Genomic DNA, 19,643 nt, shown 5'->3' on the forward strand with positions numbered 1-19,643 from the left:
CTCAGTTTAAACATAGAAACATAGAAGATAGGAGCAGGAGTAGGCCATTCGGCCCCTCGAGCCTGCTCCGCCATTCAATGCGATCATAGCTGATTATCCAAATTCAGTATCCTGTCCCGGCCTTCTCTCCATATCCCTTGATCCCTTTAGCCTTAAGAAATATATCTAACTCCTTCTTGAATATATTTAATGAATTGGCCTCTACTGCCTTCTGTGGTAGAGAATTCCACAGGTTCACCACTCTCTGGGTGAAGAAATTCCTCCTCATCTCAGTCTTAAATGGCTTACCCCTTATCCTTAGACTGTGACCCCTGGTTCTGGACTCCCCGACCATCAGGAACATCCTTCCTGCATCCAGTCTATCTAGTCCTGTTAGTATTTTATAAGTTTCAATGAGATCCCCTCTCATTCTTCTAAACTCCAGTGACTATAAGCCCAATCGACCCAATCTCTCCTCATACGTCATTCCTGCCATCCCAGGTATCAGCCTGGTGAATCTTCGCTGAACTCCCTCCATGCCAAGAACATCCTTCCTCAGATAAGGCGACCAAATACTCCAGGTGTGGCCGCACCAAGGCCCTGTACAGCTGCATCAAGACATCCTTGTTCCTGTACTCGAACCCTCTCGCTACGAAGGCCAACATACCATTTGCCTTCTTAACCGCCTGCTGCACCTGCATGCTTACCTTCAGCGACTGGTGCACAAGGACACCCAGGTCTCGTTGCACTTCCCCTTCTCCCAATCTATTGCCATTCAGATAATAATCTGCCTTCCTGTTTTTGACACCAAAGTGGATAACTTCGCATTTATCCACATTATATTGCATCTGCCATGCTTCTGCCCAATCACCCAACCTGCCCAAATCATACTGGAGTTTCTTGGCATCCTCCTTACAGCACACACTCCCACCCAGCTTTGTGTCGTCTGCAAACTTGGAGATAATACATCCAATTCCCTCGTCTAGATCATTAATATATATTGTGAATAGCTTGGGTCCCAGGACCAATCCCTGCGGTACCCCACTAGTCACTGCCCGCCACTCGGAAAAAGACCCGTTTATTCCAACTCTTTGCTTTCTGTCTGCCAACCAGTTCTCTATCCAAGTCAATACCTTGCCCCCAATCCCATGTGCCTTAACTTTACACGCTAATCTCTTATGCGGGACCTTATCGAAAGCCTTCTGAAAGTCCAAATACACCACATCCACTGGTTCTCCCTTATCAATTTTACCAGTTACATCCTCAAAAAATTCCAATAGATTAGTCAAGCACGATTTACCTTTTGTAAATCCATGTTGACTTTGTCCGATCCTGTCACTGTTTTCCAAGTGCTCTGCTATTACATCTTTTATAATGGACTCCAGCATTTTCCCCACTACCGATGTCAGGCTTACCGGTCTATAATTCCCTGTTTTCTCTCGACCACCTTTTTTGAATAGTGGGGCAACATTAGCTACCCTTCAATCCATGGGTACAGTTTAACATCTCATTCGAAAGACGGCACCTCCAACAGTGTAGCACTCCCTCAGCACTGCACAGGAGTGTCAACCTGGATTATGTTCTCAAGTCTCTGGAGTGGGACTTGAAACCACAACCTTCTGACTCAGGTGAGAGCGCTGGCACCGAGCTACGACTGGCACCCATGTAGTCCATTTTTCCAATACCACTCTAACATTCAGTAACAATATAAATTATAGTCTTTTTTCAGATTGTACTATTGAAAGTAAATTTTGTTTGCACAGTTTTAATGAGCAGAATTGTAAAGTTTCATAACTTTGTGCAGCTGCTGGCTAAATGCTTGTTTAGGCAAGACCTGATCATGTGAACGTTAGATAAAATCTAGCTTTCAAAAGACCTACGATCCTCAAAGGGTTCAGCATTTGTCACCGAACAAAGGAAGATTTGTCATGCTGGTCTTTATTAAAATAAACCCCTCATTATTGCATCAAGCATACACAGCTGACACTGTATATGTGGAAATATGGTACCCTTGAGTATATTATGCACCGCCAAATATTTAATGCATCAAAGAGGTGAACACATTCTTTCAATATTTCTATGATTAACAGTGCATTGAGTAATATGTAATTCATTCCCATCTGGTGTTGTCTGCCAACTTATGAACATATGCAGTCTCCACCGGGTAAAGGAAACCACTGATTCAAAGCTGAGTTTGAGAGACGTGAGGCACTCAGAAGAAGTAGATGCTGCTGGACCCTATGCTTTGTATGGCTGTTATTGTCTGACATCAGGAGGAATCTTTAGCAATTCCTTACTGGACTGCAGTCTATGTTGATAAGAAATACTCTTGTGTCACGCAGAAAATTTAAACTGCATCTCACCTACGATATTAGCCCGTAAAACCCTCCCGCCATAGGACTAACCACCCTAATGGCTGGTACGAAGATGGTTACAGTCACAGAAGGAGCGTTAATCGCAGCCAGAAATCCTTCTACCACTTCATACAGTTCCCCAAAGGGAACAGTATGAAGACACGTACGACGACGACCTACGATATTGCAGCTTGGCCTCTAAAGAGTTGGAGTAGCAATATCCCTCCTCCAGGAGACAAGTGAAGATGTGATTTACAAAAGCAAAATACCGTGGATGCTGGAAATCTGAAATAAAAACAGAAAATGATGGAAATACTCAGCAGGTCAGGCAGCATCTGTGGAGAGAGAAACAGATTTAACGTTTCAGGTCGATGACCCTTCGTCAGAACTGGAAAAAGTTGGAGATGTAACAGGTTTTTAAGCAAGTGCAGGGGCAGGGAAAGCGGGGAGGGGAGGAAAGAACAAAAGGGAAGGTCTGTGATAGGGTGGAAGGCAGGAGAGATTAAAAGACAAAAGGGATGATGGTGCAAGGCAAAAGGAGATGGTAATGGGACAAGTTAAGAAACAAAAGATGACTCTAGATGAAGTGTAAATGACAATGGCAGAATCATCAACAGCTGCCATGTGAGAGAGAAAAAAAATTGGGGCCGAGATTATGGTCTGAAATTGTTGAACTTGATGTTGAGTCCAGAAGGCTGTAAAGTGCCTAATTGAAAGATGAGGTGTTGTTCCTCGAGCTTACGTTGAGCTTCGTTGGAACAATGTAAGGGGTCGAGGATGGAGAGGTCAGAGTGGGAGTGGAGCGGAGAATTAAAGTGACAGGTGACCAGAAGCTCGGGGTCACACTTACGGACTGAATGGAGGTGTTCCGCAAAGCGATCGCCCAATCTGCGTTTGGTCTCCCCAATGTAGAGGAGACCGCATCGTGAGCAGCGAATACAGTATACTAGATTACAAGAAGTACAAGTAAATAAATCACTGTTTAAGATGTGATTTAGTTCAATACTAGTATTAGAAGGAGCTACTCTCCTTTTCCATGGGAGCCAGTTTAAGTGATTTAAACCATTAAACATTGGAGTGCACAAATGATTGACTGCTCTGGTCTTTATATTATTCAAAAATTATATGGAGTGGATGATGCTTCCTGTAATATAAGAATATCACAGGAACATATATAGTGATAGAGATGGATGACCAATACTCTGCAGAATGCAAATGGTTTCAGTTCTATTGGCACCATGGGAATATTATCTGTGGGATCTGACTTTTCAGGGTTGAATAATGCAGATAATTTTAGACCAAGATCCTGAATCACCTTGGGAAGTCAGAAATCAGTTGCAACTGCCCGTTCCTCTGTACCTGTGTTTAGAATGTAATAAGGGATTGGGACAGGCAGCAGTGATTGTTGTGAACTGCACTGAGCGTTGTGTTTAAGAAGCGTATTAATAGACACTGCAACAACATCATCATCGCTTGTCACAGTTGTTGACTGTTAGCCAGGCATAGAGGGTCAGTTCAACCTTGTAACAATTGTGAGCTGCTGCATTGTAAGAAAAAAAGTTGCATTTCTATAGTGCCTTTCAAGAGCTCAGGACATCCCAAAGCGCTTCACAGCCAATGAAGTACGTATGAAGTGTAGTCACTCCTATAATGTAGGAAACATGGCAGCCAAATTGCACAAAGCAAGGTCCCACAAACAGCAATGAGATAAATGACCAGACAATCTGTTTTTAGTGATGTTGGTTGAGGGATAAATATTGGCCAGGACACCGGGAGAACTCCCCTGCGCTTCTTTGAAAGGTGCCGTGGGATCTTTTTGCCCACCTGAGAAGATAGTGGTCTCAGTTTAATGTCTCATCCGAAAGACGGCACCTCCGACAGTGCAGCACTCCCTCACTACTACACTACAGTGTCACTAGATTTTGTGCTCAAGTCCTGAATTGGGACTTGAACCTTCTGACTCAAAGGAGAAAGTGCTATTGAGCCACAGCTGACAGTGCTATATTGTAATATTGGTGTGGTACTTAGCTCTCCATCCACCCTTTATATTTGACTGAGTGGTTACAATGCTGCGGTCACAGATTGGAATGTTCTGATCGCAATGTCAGACTTCCCTCCCCAACATGGAGGGTATGAAACTTTGGGGAAAGCAGGAAAAGTGTACAATTTGCTTACTGCAACTTTCACTGAGAGTTTCTTTCAAAGAATCAAGTGGTTTGATGGAAGAAATCATTTTATTATGTTCACAGAACATCGAGCAAATCAGAGCTGAGACCGAGAAAAGGTTCTACATTTGTAAAATTTAAAGGAGAAAGCAACTGTCATGGTGTCTGGGCCCTAAACTCTGCAATGGTAGGTCCTCATCTTGATATATGTCACGAGTTATTTCATTATATACATTAATTTTAAAATAGAATCCATTTATGGACTCCTCCACTTATCCTCCATTTCCTTGATGAAGCAATGATTGAGGAAATGGAGGTATTTGGATTAGAACCTGGGAGCCTTGCCCTTTCCTATCATTGGTGTCCATGATTTTTGGTCAGTTTTCAGTCCATGAGCCATATGTTTTTGTTCTCTCTCTCCCTCCCCCCAAGGTGTCTGCTGATGTTTTGCCTGTGATATTCACCCTTCATAGCAGTGACCCCACCTCCCCTCCGCCATCCCCCAGAAATCTTCAGCCTTTTAGTAGAAAGACAAACGAACCTAGAGATCATGGAATGTACAGCATAGAAACAGGCCATTCAGCCCAACTGATCCATGCCGGTGTTAATGCTCCACACCAGCCTTCTCCCACCGTACTTCATCTCACCCTATCAGCATATCCTTCGATTCCTTTCTCCCTCATACTTATCTAGCTTCCCCTTAAATGCATCTATGCTATTCGCTATGCTATATGTGGTAGCAATTTCCACATTATCACCACTCTCTGAATTCCTTATTGGATTTATTAGTGACTATCTTATAGTTTTGGCCCCTAGTTCTAGTCTCCCCCCACGAGTGGAAACATCTTCTCTACGCTTACCCTATCAAACCCCTTCATAATTTAAAGACGTCTATCAGGTTATCTCTCAGCCTTCTCTTTTCTACAGTAAATTTGCAAAGTACATATTTAATAAGCAGGAAGTCAGCAAACCCGACCACAGAGCTACAATGGTCGGAGCGGAGCTCCGGAAGTGTTTATCATTTATGTGCTCTACAATGGTTGTCACAGCAGCCATGGTTTCCTCGCAGGTAGCCTGGATCTGGTCCTCTGGGAGCATGAATTGATATGTCCCATTGTCTCGGAGCTCGAACGTGTAGGAGAAGTCAATCCCAAGATCAGCTGCCCAGTCACGTGAGGAGCCAGATGAATAATCTGAAAGAGGGAACATTTCAATATATAAGCTGACTAGATGAACCATTCTCTTACAACAACTTGTATTTATATAGCTCATTTAATGTATAAAAACAAAGCTACTTCCTCAAATTCTGGCCTCTTGGGCATCCCCCATCTCCTTCACCCCCACCATTGGCGGCCTGGGCCCTAAACTCTGCAATTCCCTCCCGAAACCTCTCTACCTCTCTCTCCTCCTTTAAGACACTGATTTAAACCTACCTCTTTGGCCAAGCACTTGGTCACTTGTCCTATTATCTCCTTATGTGGCTCGTTGTCAAATGATAGCTCTCCTGGGAAGCGCCTTGGAATGTTTTACTACAGTAAAGCACTGTATAAATGCAAGGTGTAAGGAGGAGATTGGACTCCGAGCCACAGAAGGAGCTATTAGACGGGGTAACCAAAAGCTTGGTCCGAGAGATGGGTTTTAAGGAGGGTCTTAATGCAGGAGAGGGAGGTGCAGAAGTTTTAGGGAGGTAAAAAGATGAGAAAGAAAAACTGCCTGAGTGACACAACTGTTCACTCCTGCCTTTTGCAGCGCTTTGCTCTAAACATTGACTTCAGCAACTTCAACTTTCTCCCCTACTTTCCTGCTTGATTATTTTAATATCATTCACTTTTGATTATTCTCCCATCATTTGGGGGCTTTGTCTGATTTGCATTTTTCCGATATTTTTATCTTTCGATCGTCTGCATATCTAACTGTCACCTGAGATGAGCTTTGCACAGTGTACAGCGCCTTCCACCTTCCAGCATTTTAAGACTATTAATTTGCTAACAAATCTATCAACGACCGCCTTGTGAAAGCATTTACAAGATTGGAATGCTTGGCTTCTACCTGTCATTCTTCCCTCCCTCTTTTTTGAACATGTTTCTCTTCTAAATAAGAGGCTACTTCAGCCTGATCATCCCTGATCTAATCGAGGGTTATACCTAAAACGTTCACCTAGCTTTCTCTTTTAGATGCTGATTGACCTGAATCATACAGCACAGGAGGAGGACATTGGGCCCATCGTGCCAGTGCTGGCTCTTTGAAAGAACTATCCAATTAGTTCCACTCACCCCGCTCTTTCCCCATAGTCCTGCAAATCTTTCCTTTTCAAGTATATATCCTTACCTGCTGTGCAATTCTTGCACTTTATGTTTTCGATTGTGCTTTATTTATTTTTATTCCTTCACTTTGACTGTGGTGATAGTCCGTTTATCGGGCGTTTAGCAGCCATGGTCCATAACTGCCTTACGGTCTCACTTTTTAAAAATTATTTCCTATCAAATTTATGCAGTTGACTTTGCCTGACCACCTGGCCAAGATCAGGACCTCGCCATGTGAATATCACCCCATGCCACAGCTTACTGATACCTTAATACTCCACACTGCACTCGCAGAGTTGCTAACATTTTGCAACCCACAATATAATGCGTATACTGCTTTCGTACTCTATCAATATCTGGAACAGTATCCAATTTCCACAAGAATGTTCATTATGGAATCTGATGATGAGTAATCATTTCAATCTGAGGCTTTCCGCCAAGAGGGAAGTTAAGGGTATCATTCTTCTAAATGGTATTAACCATTGTATTGCAAAACAATTATTTTTTTTGTAAATATAAAAACGGCAGTAGTCAGACCTCAGAGAAGCGTACATTGGGAGAGTCTTTAGATCTGAGCTGATCAAAGTAAGACTGCACAGGAGGCTTTGGAATATTTTTGAGTGAAGCGACAGGTCAATAACATAAATGGTGAAACCTACAGAGGATCCATGAAGAAGGTCCCACTTTGTACTTGGTCCCGTGTTTCTGCTCCAAAGCATCAGCTGCCTTTTCACCAACTTTCATCTGCAAAATAACAGAGCAGCAGTGCTCAATCAGGAGGCTCTTGCAGAAAAGAACTCTAGATTTCAGAACAAGCTAGGTCCAGTCCAGCTCAGCACAGATCAATATACTGCCTCAGGAGAGTTCTACAGTGAGCTCATTGTGCACATTTATAACACTAATTAAATAACTGAATCAGTTCCATCTTTTTGTCCATTTGAACATGAGCCACTCTTGTTTTCCTTAAATGGCACGTCCCTCTCTTTTGGATGCAATCTGTAGTACAAAAAACTCCCTTCTCACGAAAGACCCACAAAGATACAGGGGGCTGATGAATGTTAGTCCCGGGACGAGTTGAATCATAGAATCATAGAATGGTTACAGCACAGAAGGAGGCCATTCGGCCTGTTGAGCCCGTGCTGGCTCTCTGCAAGAGCACTTCAGCGAGTCCCACCCCCCCGCCTTTTCCCCATAGCCCTGGTTGAACTAAACCAATGCCTAATATAAACGTGCCTTTATATTGGATACCCTGCCAGCTTGAGCGAGTGGCCTTGCTGCCTGCAATTTAAAATTGCAAAAAGCCAGATCGGGGCAGGAAAGGAGTGGGCGTGTCGCCATCATTTTACTGACTCTCCCCTCCCCACCCTCAGCAACCCATCATCTGGCTTCCGCCAGGCAGGGGGAGTTAAAATCAGGACCTGTATCTCATAACTAGGTGGTATATGGAGATAGGCTGGAGTAAACTGATAGAATGGTTCTTTCATTCTTGCAGTTCACCACCTCACTGCCTCTTGATAACTCCCACATGTACACGCAAGATCAGGAGTACTTGTTAACAATTAGCGGCATATGGCCGTACTCTAACCTTTTTGTAGCACCCATCCCCGAACTCCAGCACCTTTTAGAGGGGATACAAAATGATCGTGTCCCTGACAAAGTGTTGAAGGAACCACTATTATAAATGATCCAATGTGGGTTGTGTTAAATCCGTGTATCTTGATGTATGGTGTCCTTCAATAAATAGACAGAGACTGCAGATAACAAACAACAGGTGTTTACTGGATGAGGGTTACTCTAAAACTAACATTACAGATCCCTACTCAGAGTTTATATACAGGTGTGGTCACTGCCGGTACTACAGTATACAGGAGCTGTAAAAAGTAGTTCTCCCCTTAAAGGTACATACACTACAATTCCTCCCCTTTTAGATTAACAGTACCATGACATTCATTTAACAATTAACACTTTTAACATGCAGCATTAACTGAAAATAGTCCATTTATAAATTCAGTCTTTGGGGCGGCTTCCTGATCCTTTCTGGATAGCGCCTTTCCTGAGTGTCTTGCTCTTGGTGCGGAGGCGATTCTGGCCCCCTGTCATCGGTTGGTTCAACAGCTTCCAATGCTACTGTTTCTGAGGTAGATGCTACCTGTATGTCGGGTTCATCACCAGGTATGCGAGACCTGGGGTTGACTCGTTCCTGTGACTCTAGGATCTGGTCGACATGGCATCTCACAATGTTCTCCCCAACATCCACTGTGTACATTAGTGGCCCCTCCCGTGTGCATATTGTTCCTGGTTGCCATTTCTCTGTTCGGTAGTCGCGAGCCAAGACTGGTTGCCCTACATTGAAGCTCCTTGTCGGCTTCTCATTGATGTGCTGGAATTGCTTATTCTCAACATCTCTTTGTACATTTGGTCTGAGCAAATCCAGACGAGATCTCAACCTTCGGTTAAAGAACATCATGGCCGGGGTCTGGTTGGTGACTGCATGTGTCGCATTTCTGTAGGCTAACAGGAAATTGTCCACCTTATGCTGCAGTGGAATGTCGTCATCGCACATGGCCCTTACTGCTTTTTTAAAGGTTTGTACGAACCTCTCAGCCAATCCATTTGTGGCTGGATGATACGGGGCGGATGTGTAATGCCTTACCCCATTCCTTTTCATAAATCTTCGAAACTCTTCGGACACAAACTGTGGTCCGTTATCAGAGCAAATCTGCTCTGGCAAGCCATTCCTGGCAAATATGGTCCGTAGGGCTGCAATAGTTTTCTCCGTGGTGGTGGAGGACATTTTGATCACCTCAGGCCATTTTGAGTGCGCATCCACGGCTATTAAAAACATTGAGTCCATGAATGGACCAGCAAGATCAATACGCACCCATTGCCATGGAGATGAGGGCCACTCCCATGGGTGTAGAGGGGCATGTGGTGGTGCATTTTGGACCTTCTGGCATCCTGAGCAGCTCTTTGTCAGGTCCTCGATTTGCTGATCGATCCCCGGCCACCACACATAAGCCCTAGCAAGGCTTTTCATTTTTACCCCTCCCAGATAGCCTTCGTGAAGCTCATTGAGCACTCTCTCCCTTAACTTGGGTGGAATTACCACTCGGGATCCACACATCAAGGTCCCCTGGCATACTGACAGCTGTTCTCTTCTGGATGAGAATGCTGGCAACAGTGAGTCGCCATGTGTTGGCCATCCCTTCACCGTCAAGTCATATACCCGAGACAGTGTCGGGTCATTTCGGGTCTCCTTCTCTATATCAGCGTTAGTTACAGGCAAGCGTTCAATTATAGTCGAATAAAATATTTTGACAGGGTCCACTGCTGGTGCTTCCTCCGCAGTAGGCAGTGGCAGGCGTGATAGCCCATCAGCGTTTCCATGCTGTTTCGTGCCCTTATACTCGATTTCATATTGGTTCACCCCTAGAAAAAGGGACCATCTTTGTAGCCGTTGCGCAGTCATCACCGGAATGCCCTTCTTTGGATTAAAGATGGAGACAAGTGGTTGGTGGTCAGTCAGCAAGGTGAACTTCTGCCCGTGCAGATAGTGGTTGAACTTTTTCACTCCCCACACTAGGCTGAGGGCCTCCCTGTCAATCTGGGCGTAGTTACGCTCGGCTGAGGTTAGTGACCGAGACGCAAAGGCTACTGGCCTCTCCGAGCCGTCTGGGAATTTGTGCCATAGGGTGATACATCACACGCCAACCGAATTGGTAGTGCTGGGTTGAAATGAGCCAACACCTCTTTTGATGTGATCAATTCTTTGCACTTCTGGAAAGCTCGTTTACATTCGTCATTCCACTTCCATGGTACCCCCGTTTGCAGTAGGGTATTCAGTGGGCGTAGTACTGTAGACAAATTCGGCAAGAACTTATGGTAGTAGTTCACCAACCCGAGGAACGACCTCAGTTGTGACACTTTTTCCGGTGCTGGAGCCTTGACTACTGCCTCAATCCTTTCAGGGGACTTATGTAACCCCTCTTCATCAATAACGTGGCCACAATACGAGATCTGCTTCTGGAAAAACTCACATTTGTGGCGATTAGCTCGGAGCCCATATTCCTTCAATCTAGTGAGCACCTGCTCCAGGTTGGCGAGGTGATCACTGTCATTTTCGCCCGTGACCAGGATGTCGTCCAAATAACACTGGGTCCCTGGAATCCTTTGCAGGACTTGATCCATTGCCCTTTGCCAAATAGCCGGAGCTGATGCTACCCCGAACACCAGCCGGTTGTATTGGTAGAGACCTTTATGAGTGTTGATCGTGAGGTACTGTTTCGAGGCTTCTTCTACCTCCATTTACAGGTACGCCTGGGCTAGATCAATCTTAGTGAAGCGTTTCCCTCCAGATAGCGAGGCGAAAATATCTTCAGTCCGCGGAAGCGGATATTGTACAGTGTGAAGGACTGGGTTCACTGTCACCTTAAAGTCCCCACAGATGCGAACCTTCTTTGGTTCCCCAGGCGTATTACTCAACGACCTCTTCATTACAGGAACGATGGGTGTAGCCCACTCGCTCCAGTCCACTTTGGATAGTACTCCTGAACGTTCCAAACCTTCCAGCTCTGCTTCGATGGCTGGGCGGATCGCATAAGGTACCGGTCTGGCCTTAAAAAACTTTGGGCTTGCATTTTCCTCTATTTTGATCATTGCTGTTATGCCTTTTAGTGTTCCGTGTCCCTCCTGGAACACTTCTTGTGCGTCAGTTAGCATTTTTGACAGTCGTCCAGGTGTGACGTTGTCATCCTTTTTGGCATCTACAGTCAGTGCTTGTATGGAATGCCAATCTAGCTGTATCTTCCGGATCCATTCATGCCCTAGTAGTGGTGGTCCTCCATCTGGCAATATATATAGGTCCATTTTTGGTGTTTCCTTGCCGTTATATATAACGTTCACCCTTATTTTTCCTTTGGGGTAGACTTTTTTGCCCCGTGTACATCTTCAAGACAATCTCCGTATCTCTCAAGGGTATATGTGAGAATAGCCGCTTGTAGTCCCTTCGGTTTATAACTGTTAGGGCTGATCCTGTGTCCAATTCCATTTTCACTTGGACTCCGGCTATCTTGAGCGTGACCCAGATAGTTTGGTGATCCTCCGTTTTGATCACATTATGTAGTTTCAGACAACCCAGCTCCTTGCTTCCGGAGTCTGTATCACTCTTCAGTTCGTCTGAACTACTCTCTGTCACCTTATGTACCTTCTTGTACTTCTCCTGTGGGGATTTCTTGCTGCTGGTTTTCTTTTCCGACCTGCAGACTCTTGCTATGTGTCCTACTTTTCCACACTGCCTGCACACTTGGTCCTTGAACCAGCAATCCTTATGGTCGTGTGTTGTTCTGCCGCCGCGATAGCACTTCACTGTTCCGTATGACATTTCATTTGTGCCATATTCTTGCGGTCTCCGTTGTATCTCTGCCGCGCCCCGTGCTGCTGCTTTGTGTGATACTGCCATGCTGAAAGCCTTGTCCAGCGTAAGATCCTTTTCTGATAGAAGCCGTTTCTGGGTTCCTTCACTTTGAAGCCCACACACAAACTTGTCCCTTAAGGTATCTGCTAGTCCCGTTCCAAACTGGCAGTGTTTCGATAGCTTGCGCAGTTCCGTTAAAAACTCAGCATTACTTTCATCTTTATGCTGGTTCCTTTTGTGAAACTTAAATCTTTCCGCTATCAGCAGCGGTGTGGGGTCTAAGTGGTCCTGTAGGATTGACACTATGTTTTCAAAATCCTTTTCCGCTGGCTTCTCTGGGGTTACTAGGTTTCGCAGCAAGCCATACGTTTTTGCACCCATTAAATTCAACAATACCAGTGCTTTCCTGTCATCTGGCACTTCATTCGCCTTGCAGTACACTTCTATGCGTTCGACATATGTCGTCCAATCTTCGACTTCATTGTTGAACGCTGTGGCACTGCCATTCTTCGGCATCCCTGGGTGTGGTTAGACTGGCTCAAAATGGTGTCTCCCGTGCTCTCCCTTCTTCTCCGCTGCGGCTCAAACAAAATGGCGTCTCCCGCTCTCTCCCTTCTTCTCCGCTGCGGCTCAAACAAAATGGCGTCTCCCGCGCTCTCCCTCCTTCTCCGCTGTGGCTCAAACAAAATGGCGTCTCCCGCGCTCTCCCTTTCTTCCTGCGCTCTCCCTTCTTCTCCGCTGCGGCTAAAAACAAAAGGCGTCTCCCGCGCTCTCCCTTCTTCTCCGCTGCGGCTCAGATGGCGTGTCCCGCGCTTTCCTTTCTTCTCCGCGGATGCTGCTCGGCCCTTGAACACGGGCTGCGCTCTGCGCGTTTTCCTGTGCGCCTCTCTCATTGACGCCGCTCGGTCCTGAACCCCGGCTGCGCCCTGTGCGCTTTACCCTCTCTCTCTTTTTTTTTTTTTTTCGTCGACGCCGCTCGGTTTTCAACCCCGGCTGCGCCCTGCGTGCTTTACCCTCTCTCTTACCCCGTCGACGCTGCTCGGCCTTTTTCTGTGCCGTCGGTCGGCTCCAGCCGCCGCTGTCCGGGAAGGGTGTGTGCCATACCTGTTGCCAGCCCGTTGCGCTGGATCGTCTTGACTGGAGAACCAAGCCCAGCTCTCAACAGCCTCCTCTGCGATGCTCAAGTCTTCTCTGGATGGTCGACGCCCGTATTTCTGGACTCGGCCTTCTTCTTTCACTGTTCTCCAGGAGCGAATCCCTGGGAGGTGATGCAGAGTTGCAGGTAGGTTTGAATCCACTCGTCGCCAATGTTAAATCCGTGTATCTTGATGTATGGTGTCCTTCAATAAATAGACAGAGACTGCAGATAACAAACAACAGGTGTTTACTGGATGAGGGTTACTCTAAAACTAACTATACAGATCCCTACTCAGGGTTTATATACAGGTGTGGTCACTGCCGGTACTACAGTATACAGGAGCTGTAAAAAGTAGTTCTCCCCTTAAAGGTACATACACTACAGGTTGAATTTAGAACCTGCTTTGTCCTGCCTTCTGTGTGAAAGCAGCATCTCGAGTCCCATCTCCAGTGTGAATAGTGCCAATGTGTGTAAGTGATCCACAGTCAGTTGCTAAGTTTGAACAGAACTGAAGATCGAATAGTGTTAGCTGTGGCTCAATAGGTTGTATGTTCAAGTCCCATTCCAGAGACTTGAACACATAATTTAGGCTGATGCCCCGGTTGACTTTTACTGACACCAGCTCTTTAATTCCAGATTTTTTAAAACTGAATTCAAATTCTTAAACAGTGACTTGAGCAAAAAAACCTTGGCTGACACTCCATTGCAGCACTGAGGGAGTTCTGCACTGTCTGAGGTGCTGTCTTTTGGACGAGACGTTAAACCGAGGCCCCGTCTGCCCTCTCAGGAAGATCCCACTGCACTCTTTGAAAAAGAGCAAGGGAGTTCTCCCTAGAGTGCTGGCCAGCATTCTCCCCTCAAACAACATCACTGAAACAGATCATCTGGTCATTATTTCATTACTATTTGTGGGACCTTGCTGTGCGAAAATTGGCTGCCGCGTTTCCTACATTACAACAGTGACTACACTTTCAAAAGTACTTCAATGGCTGTAAAGCGCTTTGGGATGTCCTGAGGCTGTGAAAGGCGCTATAGAAATGCAAATCTTTCTCTTTGTAATGAATATGCCAACATGTTCTATGATGGTGAGGCGCCCACAGCTACACCTCTTTTATTCAGCTCTCAATCTCTAATCCGTATTACAGGCTGGAATGCCCATTATTGCCATGGGTGGGTGGTGACTGTTTCTGGAATACGTTTACTGTACATAAGGGCCCTCTGTCTCAGCCAGGCTTGTGCCTTATCTACAGAACTATCAGAACAGGAGCAAAAGGTGGTTTGTATTTCCCCGCTGGTGATGACATCTCACCATTTCCTCATGGTTGCTGGCTGTTGCGTTCGTGTACCCATACGGGGTAAGAATCAGCTGACTGTAGGAGTGAATGGTCAGGTAGCATAAAATATCGGACCGATGGCTACGGAGAAAACCAGCAACCGCTTTGGCCTCTGGTTCAGACTCTGGTGCTGAACCGCAGTAGATGATAGAACAGCAGTTTCTCGAAGCCCCAACACCTGTAACAAAAGATGAAATACACGGTTTTAAAGGAAAACAACAAGAAGGAGATGTGTAGAACTACCACCCTCTGAGATCTCTGCACTCCTCCAATTCTGGCCTCTTGCGCATTCCCGATTTTGATTGCACCACTATTAGCGGCCGTGCCTTCAGCTGCCTAGGCCCTAAGCTCTGGAATTCCCTCCCTAAACCTCTCCGCCTCTCTACCTCTCTCTTCTCCTTGAAGACGCTCCTTAAAAATTGCCTCTTTGACCAAGCACCTGTCGTAATATCACCTTATGTGGCTCGGTGTCAAATATTGTTTGATAATCGCTCTGATGAAGTACCTTGGGATGTTTTACTACATTAAAGGTGCTATATAAATATAAGTTGTTGTTGTGTGACTCTTAGCTACAGATATACAAGGACCACAGCTAGCAATTTATTTTGCTTTCACCCCTTGCCTAAGTGGTGCAGTGGGGGTGAGGGTGGTATTTGTATAAAACAGGATCATCGGTGGTGGGGAAATGCAACATTTTTCTTTCACTCACTGTCACCACTCCCAGGCAGGGTGAGAAGCACAGATCAAATTCAGAGTAAAGCTTCCTGTAACAATGTGCCTTATTCCCAGTTTGAGAACTGGGCCAATGTGAACTTTCCCATTTCCAGCACCAGCTGCCACATTGGACTTTCTGAATGAGATCGAGAACTTTGTGCTACAGCCAACAGTTCATGTCCAAAGGGACTGTCCTAAATTTATTTCATGTGGGACTCTTACAGTCTGGTAGGGCAACTGTGCATGTTAACACTGGTGCTTACACCCATTCCCCACACCAGTGCCACTAGATGGAGTCAGTGTACCAATTCTCCAACACATTTTCTGTCGTTCGATCTGGCTCAAAATTTTTAAATCAGTAATTGAAACAATTGCACTCTATGGCAGTGAGGTGTGGGGTCCGCTAACACAACAAGAATTCGCAAAATGGGACAAACACCCAATTGAGATCCTGCATGCAGAATTCTGTAAAAGTATCCTCCGGACTCAGAGGAAAACCACAAACAATGCATGCAGGGCAGAACTAGGCCAATATCCACTACTAATTAATGTCCAAAAACGAGCCATCAAATTTTGGAAACACCTAAAAATGAGCAACCCCCATTGATATCATTACGAAGCCTTGAAATGCCAAGAGATGATCATAGAGAAGAGTCCCCTCAGTCAACTAGTCCTGGGACTCTGTGAAGTAACTACCAACACTACTAATAATAACCAGCCCCAGGACAGTGACATCCTAGCACAGAGAATTCGACCCAACACAATTATCACTAAACAAAAGGAAAAATATTTGACCTATTTGACAGAAACGACAAAAACCCAAAACAAACTCGATTGTTATTTGGCCCTAAACAGACAATACACCATGGCTGAATACCTGACCATGGTAAAGGATAGCAAACTGAGAAAAGCCTTGACAATGTACAGACTTAGTGAACATAGCCTGGCCATCGAAAAAGGCAGACACAGGCAGACCTGGCTGCCCAGAGAGGACAGGATATGCTCTCACTGCAGTCAGGGAGTGGTGGAGACAGAGATGCACTTCCTCACAACTTGTGGAAACTATCAGGACATAAGGGAGAATTTCTACCTAAAATTCACAAAAATATGCCCTGAATTCAAAAATTTGAATGACCACCAAAAACTCCCATATCTATTGGGGGAACAGAGAAAATGTGTAACTATAGTGGCAAACTATGTTACAGCTTGCCACAAGCAGAGGGACAATGAATGACCATTAAATCTAAGAAAAGATTATATGCATATTATATGTGTATATATCTATGTATACATGGGTATACTTGTCTATACTGTCCAGATCGGTGTTTATGTGGTCAATCATACATGTATTTCTGTGCTTTAGCAACATAAGATGTATCTTGTCATCATGCCAATAAAGCAATTTGAATTGAATTGAATTGAGAGAGAGACTGGGAAGAGAAAGAGACTGGGGAGAGAGAGAGAGACTGGGGGAGCGAGAGACTGGGGAGAGAGAGAGATGGGTTGAGAGAGAGACTGGGGAGGGAGACTGGGGAGAGAGAGAGATGGGTTGAGAGAGACTGGGGAGGGTGACTGGGGAGAGAGAGAGAGTGGAGAGAGAGAGAGACTGGGGAGAGAGGTAGAGACTGGGGGAGAGAGAAATAGAGACTAGAGAGAGAGAGAGAGAGAGAGACTGGGGAGAGATAGAGACTGTGGAGAGAGAGAGACTGGGGAGAGACTGGGGAAGAGAGAGAGAGAGATAGATGGGAAGAGAGAGAGACTGGGGAGAGAGAGAGAGAGAATGGGGAGGGAGAGAGAGAGAGAGAGACTGGGGGAGGGAGAGAGAGAGAGAGAGACTGGGGGAGGGAGAGAGAGACTGGGGGAGAGAGAGCGAGACTGGGGGAGAGAGAGAGAGACTGGGTAGAGAGAGAGACTGGGGAAGAGAGAGAGTGAGAGATGGGGAGAGAGATAGAGACTGGGGAGAGATGAAGAGAGACTGGGGAGAGAGAGACTTGGGAGAGAGTGTGCGACTGGGGAGAGAGAGAGACTGGGGGGAGATAGAGACTGTGGAGAGAGAGAGACTGGGGAGAGACTGGGGAGAGAGAGCGACTGGGGAGAGGCTGGGGAGAGAGAGCGAGTGGCGAGAGAGAGAGACTGGGGAGAGAGGTAGAGACTGGGGGAGAGAGAAATAGTGACTAGAGAGAGAGGGAGAGAGATATGTAACAACATGTCACAACCTGAGGACTGTTTAAAATTAAGACTGTTTAAAATTAATATTGAACGTACCAAATGAAGTACAAAGACTGTTTAAAATTAATATTGTTTAAAAGTAATATTGTATGTACCCAACAAATGTCAAATCGATTGACACCTACAGAATGTTGGAAAACTGTACCTTTTTGCTATGTAAGCTTTGGCAATATGGTTCTCTGTAAACTTTCATGCCAATAAAGCATTTTAATTGGAATTGGAATTGGAATTGGACTGGGGAAGAGAGAGAGAGAGACAATAAATCCCCAAAAAACCAAAGTCCTTGTGTTCCAGCAAAGATCCAGACATCAGGGACCCAAAATAAATTTCACACTAGGAACAACCAAAATTGAACAAACCACTAACTACACATACTTGGGATTAAAAATCAGTTCTACGGGAAATTTCAAACTGGCTGTGAATGAACTGAAAGAGAAAGCAAGAAGGGCTTTCTATGCCATTAAAAAGTCAATCCAAATAGAAATTCCAATTGGCATTTGGCTCAAAATTTTCAAATCAGTAATTGAACCAATTGCACTCTATGGGAGTGAGGTGTGGGGACCGCTAACACAACAAGAATTTGCAAAATGGGACAAACACCCAATTGAGATCCTACATGCAGAATTCTGTAAAAGTATCCTCCGGACTCAAAGGAAAACAGTAAACAATGCATGCAGGGCAGAACTAGGCCAATATCCATTAATAATCACTATCCATAAAAGAGCCACCAAATTTTGGAAACACCGAGAAATGAGCAACCCCCAATGCTATCATTACGAAGCCCTGAAATGCCAAGAGAGGACCATAAAGAAGAATACCCTCAGTCAACTAGTCCTGGGACTCAGTGAAGTAACTACTAACACTACTAACAATAACCAGCCCCAGGACAGTGACAGCGTCACACAAAGAATTCGACCCAACACAATCGTCGCTAAGCAAAAGGAAAAATATCTGTCATATTGGGCAGAAACAACAAAAACCCAAAGCAAACTCAATTGCTACTTGGCCCTAAACAGACAATACAACATGGCTGATTACCTGACCATGGTAAAGGATAGCAAACTGAGAAAAACTTTGACAATGTACAGACTTAGTGAACATAACCTGGCGATCGAAAAAGGTAGACACAGGCAGACCCGGCTACCAAGAGAGGACAGGATATGCTCTCACTGCAGTCAGGGAGTGGTGGAGACAGAGATGCACTTCCTCACAGCTTGTAGAAAATATCAGGGCATAAGGGAGAATTTCTACCCAAAATTCACAAAAATATGCCCGGAATTCAGAAATTTGAATGACGACCAAAAACTCCCATACCTACTAGGGGAAGAGAGAAATTGTGTAACACTAGCGGCACACTATGTTACAGCTTGCCATAAACAGAGGGACAACCACTAAATATAAGAAAAGAGTATATATAAATTATATGAAAGTATATTTATACACTCAGGGATATATCTGTTTATACACTGTATGGATAGATCTGTATTTTTGTGAACAAACATGAATGTTTTTCGATGCTTTGGCAACATAAGATGTAACTTGTCATGCCAATAAAATGATTTGAATTGAATTGAATTGAATTGAATTGAATTGATAGATGGGAAGAGAGAGAGACTGGGGAGAGAGAGAGAGACTGGGAAGAGAGAGAGAGAGAATGGGGAGGGAGAGAGAGAGACTGGGGAGGGAGAGAGAGACTGGGGGAGAGAGAGCGAGACTGGGGGAGAGAGAGAGAGACTGGGTAGAGAGAGAGATTGGGGAAGAGAGAGAGTGAGAGATGGGGGAGAGAGATAGAGACTGGGGAGAGATGAAGAGAGACTGGGGGGAGAGAGAGAGACTTGGGAGAGAGTGTGCGACTGGGGAGAGAGAGAGAGACTGGTGGGAGAGAGAGAGAGACCGGAGAGAGAGAGAGAGAGAGAGACTGGGGGAGAGAGAGACTGGGGAACAGAGAGACTGGGGGAGAGAGAGACTGGGGAACAGAGAGACTGGGGGAGAGAGAGAGACAGACTGGGGAAAG

The 19,643-nt window shown here is 45.3% G+C and overlaps 1 protein-coding gene across 1 annotated transcript in view; it reads right to left on the reverse strand.

The window, feature by feature from the left end:
- Window positions 1–4,554: 4,554 nt before the first annotated feature.
- cpo (carboxypeptidase O) overlaps window positions 4,555–19,643 on the reverse strand; it is a 34,397-nt gene continuing 19,308 nt past the window's right edge. The window contains exons 9-11 of the mRNA XM_085985560.1: window positions 14,662–14,864; window positions 7,461–7,545; window positions 4,555–5,691 (exon numbers count right to left, since the gene is read on the reverse strand). Of these exons, the coding sequence (XP_085841686.1) occupies window positions 5,420–5,691; window positions 7,461–7,545; window positions 14,662–14,864 (560 nt within the window). The 3' untranslated portion in view covers window positions 4,555–5,419. The remainder of the gene's footprint in view (window positions 5,692–7,460; window positions 7,546–14,661; window positions 14,865–19,643) is intronic.

This window comes from Somniosus microcephalus, chromosome 4 (assembly GCF_052327205.1).
Source record: "Somniosus microcephalus isolate GS21.2 chromosome 4, FLI_Smic_1.0, whole genome shotgun sequence".
Taxonomy (NCBI): domain Eukaryota; kingdom Metazoa; phylum Chordata; class Chondrichthyes; order Squaliformes; family Somniosidae; genus Somniosus; species Somniosus microcephalus.